The 12903-nt window shown below is 38.7% G+C and overlaps 1 protein-coding gene across 2 annotated transcripts; it reads left to right on the top strand.

The window, feature by feature from the left end:
• Positions 1–478: 478 nt before the first annotated feature.
• Positions 479–11023, top strand: LOC149820022 (transcription factor GTE4-like). Of its 2 annotated transcripts, none has more exons than XM_089982067.1 (5): positions 479–2465; positions 2573–2621; positions 2709–2834; positions 4357–4453; positions 10709–11023. In XM_089982067.1, the coding sequence occupies exons 1-4, from the start codon at positions 816–818 to the stop codon at positions 4416–4418; spliced, it is 1887 nt and encodes a 628-aa protein (XP_089838193.1). In that variant the 5' UTR covers positions 479–815; the 3' UTR covers positions 4419–4453; positions 10709–11023. The 2 variants fall into 2 exon arrangements, with proteins under 2 accessions (XP_089838193.1, XP_089838194.1); XM_089982068.1 differs by having other exon boundaries at positions 480–2465; positions 2715–2834.
• Positions 11024–12903: the final 1880 nt, after the last annotated feature.

The raw sequence follows: 12903 nt of genomic DNA, 5'->3' as shown, positions 1-12903 counted from the left end.
CGAATCCCAATGGTATCATTGTATGTATAGCTGGTAGGGGTATGCCTAACCCCAGCTTACCTTTAAAAAAAAAAACAAAAGATTTGCCATAGGTCTCATACCAGATCTAACCTTGAGCTTGAGATCCAGGTCATTCGAACACACTCTTTGTAAGGTTGTACTTAAACTTTTGGTGTTTACATCTAAGCAAACAACGGAGTGAACTTTTGCAAACTACATGGATTCAACAAATATTTTACATGCAAATGGGACCTCAGTAATGAGGGGTTTTTGGAAAATAGTTATTGGATTTAATCTCGATTCCTGTAAAGATTCAACAAAAAACTTTCAATCCAGATCCAAATCCAAATAAAACAGTGTCCAACCGGGTAAATCCTACTCTTTAGAATCCGTATCCGAGAACACAGAATGTCAGATCCAAGCAAATCTGATTGATCTGCAACCCGGGTTTCTTAAACAAGCAACTTCCCAGAAAAACCAGGCTCCTTCCGAACCGCCTTTCTGCAAAAAATCCGAGCAGCCAAAAAGAAAAAAAACCGAGGAGGAAGGGCTCGATCGAAATCCCGACGGTCGAAATGGAGCAAACAGAAAAGAAGGGCGAAAAAGAAAATCGCGAAAATTAGGAAAAAGGTGATCTTGCCTCTCTGACTCTCTCTCTCTCTCTGAAAACCCTAACCCTAATTTTCCTCTCTTCCTCTCCCCTGGGATTCGATCGGTCTCCATCCGTCTGTTCAATCGTTCTTCGTGTCGTCTCCTCCGCCGTTGATGAGTTCCCTCGCTGGCGATCGCGCCGTTGCTGCTTCGGGCGAGCGTCGATGGCGTCGGGCGCGGTGATCGGCGGAGACGACACCACCACCACCACCACCAACAACAACAATAACAATAACAATAACAACAACCAAAGCAGTAACAACAACAACAACAGGCATCGATGGGGAGAGAGCAAGGTGTACATGAGGAAAGGCAGCAGCAAGTCCCTCAAGGCCGCGCCCTCACAGACCCTCACCGAAGAGGCCAACTCCTCCCTCCACGCCGGCGGTAGGTTCGACGCCGCCTCCGACGACTCCTCCAGCCTCAGCCGCAAGCCCGCCGCCGTCCCCATGAACCGCGAGCCCACCCCCAACGGCGTCTCCCGCTCTGCTGCCGCCACCGGAGCCTCAGGCTTCCTGCGGTCCGAGAACCGCGTCACCATCAACCTCGCGTCGAGGTCCAAGCAGGAGATGCGGGAGCTCCGCCGCAAGCTCACTGGCGAGCTGGACCAGATACGGAGCTTGTTCAACATGCTCGAAGCTCGGGAGCTTCAGCTTCGGGGTTACTCAGCGGGCGCAGCTGTTGATAACTCTGGCTACAGCCCGCCTCAGATGTCTGGGAACGGAGTTAAGAAGACGAATTCGGAGGTGGCTTCCGTGGGCGGCGGCGCGCCTCTGCGCCGGCTGAGCGTTCCATCGTTGGAGAACAGCCAGGCTGGGAGCGACCTCGTGGAGAAGGAGAAGCGGACGCCCAAGGCGAACCAGTACTACCGGAACTCTGATTTCGTCCTCGGCAAGGACAAGTTCCCCCCTCCGGAGAGCAGCAAGAAAGCGAAATCGAATGGGAACGCGAATTCGAGGCAGCAGGAGTACCCGGTCGACAAGGCGACCGGCCAGGCGTTGAAGCAATGCGGTGCGATTCTTACCAAATTGATGAAGCACAAGCACGCCTGGGTGTTCGACACCCCCGTCGATGTGAAGGGTCTCGGTCTCCATGACTACTTCACCATTATCAAGCATCCCATGGATCTGGGTACCGTGAAATCGAGTCTGAACAGCAATTGGTACTCTTCTCCTACCGAGTTTGCGGAGGACGTGAGGTTGACGTTCCGGAACGCCATGACGTATAATCCTAAGGGGCATGATGTTCATATCATGGCAGAGCAGCTACTGAAGATATTTGAGGAGCGTTGGCGGTCTCTTGAGGGGGAATTCGTGGACAGTAGGATGAATTCGAGATTTGCTGAAGTGGAGCACGATGGTGGTTACGCCCACACGATGAAGAGGGGACCTGCTCCTCCTCCTGAGCCAAGGAAAGTACTGGACAGGTCTGAGTCAACGACCGTCCTTTCGGAGCCCAAGTCGAAGCATGTGAGTGTTCCTAGTGTTAGGACTCCTGCGCCGAAGAAACCTAAGGCGAAGGATCCCCATAAGCGGGACATGACATATGAAGAGAAGCAAAAATTGAGTATGAATCTTCAGAATTTACCTTCAGAGAAGCTGGACAATATCGTGCAGATTATCAAGAAGAGGAACTCTTCGCTGTGTCAACATGATGATGAAATTGAAGTGGACATCGATAGCGTGGACACAGAAACACTGTGGGAGCTTGATAGGTTTGTGACAAACTACAAGAAAAGCTTGAGCAAGAACAGGAAGAAAGCCGAGCTTGCTAACCTATCTAGAGCTGGATCCGAACATATTTCTGTGGAGAAGGTGAACCTTTCCAGTGATTTGGTGATTGATAATTGTTTCGCTCTTAGCTTCTTCTAAGTGATACTGTAGGTGAATGACATTTTAACTTGCAACGTTTTTGTGGGTAGGTCCAAGCTCCTCCTGTTCAAGAGGCACCACCAGTAAGCAGTAATAGAGGTAATTCAGTCTTGTATGTCTGCTTGTTCTTGCATTTGTTACCTGGGATGGTTGGTTTTGCTAAATTGTTTGATGCCATGCGAGTAGGTGCAGTCGCAGAGGAGAAAAATGCTCCTTCCGTGCCTGCGGTTGAAACTAAGAAACAAGGTGGCGATGCTAGTAGATCAAGTAGCTCAAGCAGCTCAAGTAGTGACTCCGGATCTTCCTCTAGTGGTAAAAACTATAGCCCTATCATCAAATGATTGTGTGTCATGCAGACAGATGTTGATTATGTTTTAAATATTTTGAAATATGGATAACCTACAAAATGGCAAACATTGTTGAAAGCCTCATTAACTTGACACCGACGACTAGATATTAATGAGATAAGCAAAAGTTTTTGTGGATGATTTGACAAAATTGTGGAAGATTTGGACTCTGTTTAGTGATGATCTGTGCTCTTCATGATCGGTAATTAATTCTAACTCGATTAATGGTATGCATTCACTGATGAACTGATTAAAGGCTCTTTAGTTGATACTATCAGCAAAAAGTCATGAAAATGGATGTGACTTATACTTGAGTGACTGAAGAGTTCCGAATCAAGTGTTTGAGTTTAAGTAGCCCTTAGTTGTGAATAATAACACTGATCCTTGTTTTTTGTTTCCTCCTTTTATCTTTTGCTTTTCTCCCCACAGGTTTGAAGCCTATCATGGCCTTGTCCCATCAATGAATAGATAATGAAAAAGGCAGGGTTTTATAATGCACATATCCACCTTGTTTGATGAATTTCAATGGACAAAAGCATGTCTCTTTCAAATATCTCTAATATTCTAAGTATTTTTTACATACAGTCATTTCTTTCATAAGGTGATTAGACCATGTTTTTTAAAATGTAGATAAAAGAATGATTAATTATTAGGTGAACAAAAATGTGAAGATTTTTGTTTTTATTTATCCATAGAATCCCCCCCTTTGGTATCTCTCTCACGCTCGTGCAGACTAACCTGCACCCTTAGTACATGGAACATGATAACCAGTGACACATATCGCGATATTTATGAAAAAATCATGAGAAATTACTTGAAAGTTTTAAACAAAAATTTCTTGCGTTATTTTCAAAATATTGCAATTGATTTTTTCGTAAGAACATAGATATTGCGCACACTTTAAAGTTTAAACACAATATTCATGTTTTTAACAGCTATTTATCAGAAAAATGTGTTTTTTTTAATTTTTAAATATATTTGATTTGTATTTCTTCATAAAATTTTATTTTTTATTGCCGATATTTTGCCCAAAAAATGTGATTTTTTTTCAATTTTTTTAATTTCTCATGATTTTTTGGCTGCCAATATTTTGCCATTTTAAAATTTTGTTGCTGTGATGATAACCATGTATTTTTTTTATGTATTATTAGATATCAGCACCACTTGGTTCCGGCCAACTAGTGGTGGACATTGAACCGAGTTGTGCCCGAATAGGGCCTGACACAAACTCAGGTCCAATTATACTCGGCTCCATGTAATGGGCCAGACCCTATCGGGCCCTATGTACGTTGTAAATGGGGTGGGCCCAATTCAGGCATGTTTAGCCTATCGGCCAGGCCATGCCCGACCCATCTCGGGCCAGGTGCCCAACTGCCTGTTGGACTGAATACCTGATGTCCACCACTAACTTTTTTTTTGGGTTACCCCTTTCATTGAAAATGTGCTTTTGTATGAATTAATAGTTTCATTTGTTTAACCATGGACAGATTCAGATAGTGAAAGCTCCTCTGCTTATGGTTCGGACGCAGCACATTCGCCGCGGACATGATATGGGCTAAATGTATACATGGGGAATGGGAAAATGTAAGTTTCTTTTGCACATTAAAGAAATTATGTATTGCATGATGGCCATTAGCTCTCCATGTCGTTTAAGAAGGAAACTGTCCATTCTCACTTAAGAACTTGGTGCTTGTTCCATGTTTATGTAAATGTAGATGTAGATGCTAACTGTGCAAAACGTGCTTAAGTTTTCACTCTCAGTAAAAGCAAAAGGGAAAATAACTTATGGATACTGGAGTGCAGTGATCCAGGTCACTTCAGATGAATGTGGCTACCAAGTGTGCTCTGATGAGGCTGTGCAGCTGATTCAAACCTTGATGAGGCAGTGAGCCTATAAAGTCTAGGGGGAATAAAGATTCATCATTTGATTAGCATGGGAGTCAGTCAAAGAAATTTGAGTCTGACTGATGTAACATTTAAGGTTGGAATTTTGGTTGGGTGGCTGTTCATTCCATGACTATGAGAAAGTAATCCTCAATTTGATATGAAATGAGTTGGATATAGTCACTGAATCATATAATCTAAGTCTGATTTGGTTACATTTGATCCATAAACACCAAGTGAAAACATGGTTTATACTGGACCCTGTTATCTGATCTCACCATAGTCTTTCCCATCAGATCTGGATCCATCTACATTTGATCCATAAATGCCAAGTGAAAACATGGTTTCTACTGGACCCTGTTATCTGATCTCACCATGATCTTTCCAATCAGATCTGGATCTAAACCCAAGAGACTTTAGTAGTGGGAACTATGTCAACATTGATTATTTGTATGATGTCCTCCATGCTAAGGAATCACATCCAAAGTCTTGCAAGATTACTCCATTAGGATCCAGAGTCTTGGCAAAGAGGTCCCATGGTATTTCTTTGGTCCTGTCTATTCCATGGTGGCTTTTGGAAACTGTGCTTCTTGTTTTGAGATGTGTTGTATACATTTGTTTCCCATGGTGTTCCTTAAACTTCCTTTATAATTTTAGGTGAAATCTGATTAAGCTTTGTTATCATCATTTGAATGATGGCAGCATCTGATGCAATTCCTCCAACTTATTATGGTAGAGTTGTTCATTTTCTAGTTTACTTTCTTTCAAGTTGCCTTCTTTCAACTAGCATGCTCTGCTCTTTCGGCGCCATCCCGATCGAGAAACCTTAGATCGACAACAATGAAGAGAGAGAGAGAGAGAGAGAGAGAGAGAGAGAGAGAGAGAGAGAGGTACTTACCTCCATCTTCTTCTTTGTCTTCTTCGTCTTCTTTCCCAGAGAGAGAAGCGGTGAGGCGGTAGGAGTTTTCTCCGTATTTCATCTTTTAAAGCTTTCGAACACCGCCCCTTTATTCATTTTTTAATTACACCCCTTATATAAAATGTCACCTCAGGACACCCTTTATTCATTTTTTACCTACACCTCCTCTTTTATTCAAATATCATCCTACAACTCCTTTTTACTAAAACCTGTCCCTCCTTTACTAAAAGCTACTAAAAACTGTATTGGACCTACAAACCAACAAACCATTATATGGATCTTGCATTGGACCTACTATATATATATATATATATCACCGTGTCCCTGTACCCTGCATTTTTTGAAATTGCCGTGTCGTACCCTCCGTACCCGGACCCGTACCCGTACCCATACCCAGGTGACATAGATGCTGCTGTTGTAGTTATATTCACTTAAAGTTGTAAATCCAGAAGGGAAGTATCACTTGAATCAATGTCACATTCAACCTGTGCATGCCAGGCCTTCTTCACTTTTTTTATCTACATCTGGATTTTTTTTTCTTGAGCAGAAGTAAAGTTGAAAAATGATGAAGGAAAACAGCATTTGGATAAATGACTGCAGTTTATAGGCAATTGGGCATAAAGTAAGTTCTCCGGTTGGGTGACTATCAACTAGAAATTCAGTAGTGTATTCAACTTATTGACATGGTTATGGGGTAAGGTACAAGAGCCGGAATATGACATGTTTTATAGAGGGACATCAGAATGTTCATACATTCTCTCTCTCTCTCTCTCTCCCCCTCATATGAATAAGATAGCTTGTTCATGTTAGGGTTTCGTCATTTCTACTTGCTGGTGCAGTTTTGATGATATTCCATTCTCTGCATGATTGTGTTTAGTTTGGTAGATAGTAACAGAAATGTGGTATTGAGGACATGAGTTGGATCAACACAAAGGTTGGTAACACAAGTCAAAAGACTGCTGGATCGATACATGCATGTGTGTCATATTCAGTGAACTTAAAGAAAACAAATTCTCTGTTATGATCAGTGTATTGAAAAGCGTTGAGGCGTAGCGAGGCGCTCCACCAAAAACAGAGGCGAGGCGAGGCGTAAAGCTTAAGCCTCAATTTTTTTTTGAAAACTTTAAAAAAATTATAAAAAACTCTAAAAATACAAATAAATAAAGAAATGCTTTATTGATGAAGTAACAACCAATAAAAAATAGAAAATCTCAAATAAGTACTAAAAAATATGAGATTAACATATAAAAGTAACTGGAAAACTAATTATATAATTGAAAAATATAATGTCCTAGAAAGCAACAACCAATAAGCAATAGAAAATCTCAAATAAGTATTAAAAAAATTGAGATTAACCATTAAAAGTTAAAATATATGAAATTAAATATAACATATAAAAGTAACTAAGAAATGGAAAATTCTAACTGAACTGAAACTGATTACTGAGAACTCCTCCCCTCCCACTTCTTCTTCCTTTTTTTTTTGCGCCTCGCGCCTCAGGCTGGCGCCTTGAGGCACAGAGGGCCGCATCGTGTTTATAGATCTGCCTTTTTGTTGCTTAAATGTTGGTATTGGTTTTTCGTATATATATTAACATATGGTTTTTCATATATATATATATATTAACATATATTTTGTCACCTACTTGGACATCCATATGCCTTTATAAGTTTTTTTATCTTACAGGCATTGTGCTTTTATTGATACACAAATAGGTTTATATGAAATTTTACCTATAACCATTGCCTTAGTAAATGGCGTCATGTGTACTATCTTTATGGTTACACATCCAACAATGCATGTACTTCATTGGTTGTAAAAGTATAATTCATGTGAAAATATCCAGTGAATGGATGGAGAGGCTTTCAAATTTTCAATCTAACTGGGAGCATGACCAATAGGTGTAAAAAACAGCCAAAAACAAGTTTGCTGAGTGATAAAAAAAATATTAAAATGGAAGAGCATCCAGAGATTAGCAACTTTACATTTAAAATATGATGATGAGAATCTAATTTCCTTAATGATAAAATTATAATCAGAGAGTTCATCTGTGGCAGCTTCATCATTATGTGGACAAAAGAGGCATTGCTCAACCAAAACGCATGTTTATAATTCAAAATATCCTATGTTATTCATTTTCTTCTGGCTCATCACAGTGAGTCACCTCCACTGCATCATAAGAGGTGAAGAGGTTACTTTCTTTGGCTCCTATAAAGTCATGAGTTTCATCTCCTAGGTAGCTGAATTCTTTTTTTAGATAACCATGTTTGAAAAAACTACACATTATTGGAAACTGCAATCAGAATGCTGACTTTTGAGCTTTTGAGCTTGCTGAACGTGTGATGGAAGGACAGGAGTGGAGAGATTCATTGTTTGAGGAAATGCTTCAGTGAAGATGGTTTGTGTACATAAACATCTGAAATTATGAGATGTGTGAAAAGTTCTGCAGCAACTAATGCCAAAAAATTGATCAGGAAAGGAAATCTAAACCTATGAAAGCCTGAAAAAATATATGAATTTGGATATAAATGATGTTTGATTTTATCAGAAATGTATATATGTTAATTCTGAAACCTGTATGCAGCACAGTTATTTTAGTTAGGGCAGATGTCAATGAGATAATTCCAGTTCGAAAAAAATCCCCTTTTAAGATTCAAAGTGCATAAAGAAAATACACTGTTGCAGACTTGTGTTTTCCATGAGATGCTTGTAATCACAGGGATTGGAGCTCCAGATATGTACAGTATAGTTAAAATACTTTTGGAGTCTTCAGGAGCTGTACCAAAATTATTTAAAAAAAATGACAGGTTGATAACATTCTGGGAGATCTGCTTGGTTGATGATTCTTTCCTAGTGGATTTTTTCTCCTTATGCTTCACTTGATGTTGGATTGTAATTAGTGGAAGATTATTCATACTTGGATACTTTATATAGTACAGTTCTTATTTTGATTTAAGGTCTAGCAATGCAAAATCTTGGATGATGCATATCAATGACGGAATGATATGCATACTGAGAGGAAAGATAAGCCTGTTCTATCTGTTCTTACAGTGAACTGAGTACTATACTACACAACTGTAGTATTAATTTGCTGTTTAAGAGCATAGAGGTAGTCTGTTCAGCATACTGTTAATGCTGCTATGTCGCATACAGGAATTCTGGCCCTACTATGGTGGCTGTATGTTTTTTTTATAGACTGGTTATTCAGAAGTAAACGCCTTTTGGAATGAACAAAACAGTGGAGAATATGGTAAGGGGAAAAGGCTATCAATTATTCATGCCATCGGGCATTGGTTCGAGCTTTAATAAACTCGACAACCAAATCACAAAATCATCTTCCTGGTAATAAGTTAATATTGAAAGCTCATGTACAACGTTGGTTATATGTAGGCTTGTATGCATAGTTACTTTAATTAAAGGGATTCGTAACTTGGATAATGTGACTGTGGGCCACAAAATGATTCTTTGTACATGAAATGAATGATGATTTGTGTGGTGATGATGTAAGGTTGTTTGCATTATTTTCTCACTTTCTGATTTATTTGCAAACTATTATGTATACTGTGCATCATATTTACAAGGCATTCTTATATTTCACTCATACAGTTTCCATTAGGGATGTCAATGGTTCGGATTTTACCCGGTATCCGACTGAATTTGACTCCATTTAGTAGGATTTTTGAAGCCAAAAATGTTATCCAATTATGATAGGATGCGGATATGGTTTTGATTTTTTGCTACCGATTCAATATCCAAATTTGATGGGTCTCGGAATCTGATTACATGTAAAAAAAAAAACAGATTCTGTATGAGCTTTTGACCATCCGAATCCGAATTCAAATCTGTTTAGCCAACATCCGGTTAGTCGAATCTGTTATTGGTCACATCCAATCTGCATCCGATCTGTTTACATCCCTAGTTTTCATATAGGTTTACCTAAATTTTTTTAATTTAGCTCATTCTTTAGGAAAAACCTGGTGTAAGCATGTAAAGGAAACCACCATATAAACCCTATAAGACACAAAGCTGTTCATGGGTTTTCATGATTTAACACCAAATTGCATTGGCATGTTTTCACTGGAAAATAAACGATTGCTTGTCTCCTTACACTGAGATATGAGGCATAAGTTTTTCGTAGTTGAATGCCCAACCTGATACAGTGTAACTACCGTGTGGTTTGCTGGATGGAGTATGTGATTTGTTTTGTAGAATGCTTTGCTGCCCAACCTGATGCAGTGTAACTAACATGTGGTTTGCATGAGGCATAAATTTTTCGTAGTTGAATGCCCAACCTGATACAGTGTAACTAACGTGTGGTTTGCTGGATGGAGTATGTGATTTGTTTTGTAGAATGCTTTGCTGCCCAACCTGATGCAGTGTAACTAACATGTGGTTTGCTGGATTGTGTATGACTTGTTTTGTAGAATGCTTTGCTCTCTCAGTTAAAATGGACATCTTGGGGTTTGACCTGCAGTTGTATCACTAGTACTAACTTTTGCATATCATCCTCTGCTTGCATGTCATTCAAGAGCAACAAAAAACCAGAAGCTTCTTCGCTCGTGCTTTTTCCTTCATATTTTTTTTGAAGAACTAAAAGAAATCTATGGATATGTTAGTATCATCACAGAGTTTTAGGTCAGTCCTGACCTTGGCTATGATGTGATCTCCAACCATTCATTTCCTGAACTATATCTCAATGAGGACCTATTACTTTATGGCCATTCTTTAGCATCTGGATATGCGGTGAACTAGGTGAAATACAATAGATAGAAAACAGTGACAGGTAGCTTGCACATCTGTAATGTAATTTTAAAATAATGAAGAATCTTGATATGTGATGAACCAGGTAAAAAAAACAGAAAACTGAGACAAGCAGCTGCAGATCTGTAATATGATTTTAGAATTTGCACTTTTGGTAACATTTGGTGATTATTAATTCATATTTTAACAAGTTATACTCGGGGATAGTTCATAGATCTGTCTGTCTTAAGGTTTGTTCAGAATCATTTCCTTGGCTAAACCATATTTGTTTGCAGGTCCGGAAGATGGTCAGAAATTGGTGGAACGTGCGGTGGGCTTGTTCACCACAGACCAGCATTTTGTTTGTATTTTTCGTCAAAGTCAACTGTTTGGTTCATTGATGTCGTGTAGAATGCCTTAAAACAAGAGGGTTCAAGCATTAGAGGAGAATGCTGTTCAGTGTGGACCTTTGCTGATGTACATAATGGTAGGGTGTAGCTCCTTCCAGCAACATGGTCATCTCTCCTCTTATTTATCTGAAACTTTTAACCATTTCCGTTAGTGTGTCTTCTTTTAGGCCCATAACAGATAATTTACATGATTATGTTGTACCTGTGTATCTCTCTCCTTTCATTTCCTTGTGTTTGATTTACTACTGACTTTCCGATGCTTGCTGCTTTCAATCACGGGGTGGAGTGGGTTTGACCAAAACCAGATTTTGGTTTAAAATATTGGACTTCAGCTTTTGGATGGTTATGTCCAATCTAGTAAGAGATGATTGGGAATTGGGATAATGGATTAGATTTGGTTTGCTTAAAATATTGATCTAAAACCAAGTCTTCTCGGGCAATATGATTTGATTCTTGTACAAATTTCAGAGGTTAGAGGTTCAATCAAACCTTATCCAGCTTCCCCATTACGGTCAATCTCGTGCTGCATTGTCATCTTGTATGTACTTGATAGTTTTCATGATAGATTTCGAAGAGTATCAGATCAGAGTGAGCTCTGATGGACTCTCCCAAATGCCATGGATGGACTATCTTCTAGATGGGTTCCACATTTTTTTTTCAGGGCTGTTGGTGCCTTAGATGAATAGCATCTAATGTTTGCAAAATGAACGGCTGAAAAAAGAGTTGAATCCATTTTTTCGTGGATGCTGTTCATCGCATGGATGAATGGCATCAGTGAGCTCTGATGGATTACCGTCAGAGCTTCCTCTGACCTGATGCACACTCAATTTGGAACTAACTTCAATGGCGTTTAGTAGAGATTAAGGAGGTGGTGCCTTTGATAGTGGTAAAGCTGAACGAAATTTCAGAATTGTTAGGAGCAGAGCAATATGCTGACCTTGTTAATGTCCACGTCAAGCTGTGAACGTAAAAACACTCATATTTTTAGTGCAAGCAAAGCGTATCTCATGCTTTCTTTTGGAGCTGTTCTGTAAGAAATGTCATCTTTGAGGGAACTGTGCTTCTCCCCCCTATTTGGTGTTCCAATTGTGAAGCTTTACTCCATTAAGAATCACATTTACCTAGCCAACCCTAAACCTAAGCTTTTTCTAACCATCCCTTTTACTCCATAAACATGGCTGAACAACATTTTTTTTATCTTTACTTTGCACATTCTTTGGAGTCAAAGTTAATGCTAAAGTTTTGTTGTTGTCAAATTAAATGACCTCATCATCTCATACGTCTGGTATAATTTGGAAGTTAAGAGATAGCAAGAGAGAAGGGGGCATAAATCTCACCCACCCACGCTGCTATTTGGAAGCTTGGATTTGGGAGGTGGATGGTATTGAGATTTGAGAAAAACCTCTCATGTGCCCGTTTCTTTTACCCATGCTTAATTGTCAAAGGCTATAGGCGGTGCCTTGTTGGTGAACCCTTAGAAAGATTAGTTGAGAACTAGGCAGACTAGTTGGTATTTCAATTAAAACATACACAATAATAGTAAACAAACTGTTAAAATTAATAACAAACATGTATATAACATAAAATTAAGCAATATATAAAACATATAAAACAATTATATTAAATAACTTGCTCAACAAATTTAAAAATAAATAAATAATTGAATAAACAGATCATGCAACTAACAATGTGAATAAACAATATACAAAAAATAAAATCATGTATAAAAAAAATTAACAACAATAAATATAAATAAGCAGTAGACAAATAAGAAGAATAAATAAACAATTGAATAAACAAATCATACTGACAATGTAAATAAAAGGTAATTAAATAATTTAAACACAATTAAAGCCTTAACCATATTAAATTTACATCAATGTCATACTAAAATATCGTAACTCATAATTGAACTACTGATAATTCATGATAACTAAAAACATCATATTTAACCAATGTCTCATATGTCAATATTCATCTCTAAACTATAAAGATCTTAAACCTAAACTATAGAGGCCAATAATTAGGACATAAAATCATCATTGTTGCAATATATATATATATATATATATATATATATA

This window comes from Nuphar pumila, chromosome 12 (genome assembly GCF_984573655.1).
Source record: "Nuphar pumila chromosome 12, dmNupPumi1.hap1.1, whole genome shotgun sequence".
Lineage (NCBI taxonomy): Eukaryota > Viridiplantae > Streptophyta > Magnoliopsida > Nymphaeales > Nymphaeaceae > Nuphar > Nuphar pumila.
The sequence above is the reverse complement of the archived record's forward strand: the minus strand, read 5'-3'. Positions and strand labels throughout refer to the sequence as shown.

Bases quoted from the DNA above. Each gene is read 5' to 3' on its own strand.
- LOC149820022 (XM_089982067.1), top strand. From the start codon at position 816: ATGGCGTCGGGCGCGGTGATCGGCGGAGACGACACCACCACCACCACC. The intron at 2,622-2,708 runs GTAATTCAGTCT...CCATGCGAGTAG, and splicing joins ACCAGTAAGCAGTAATAGAG to GTGCAGTCGCAGAGGAGAAA. The intron at 2,835-4,356 runs GTAAAAACTATA...AACCATGGACAG, and splicing joins CTCCGGATCTTCCTCTAGTG to ATTCAGATAGTGAAAGCTCC.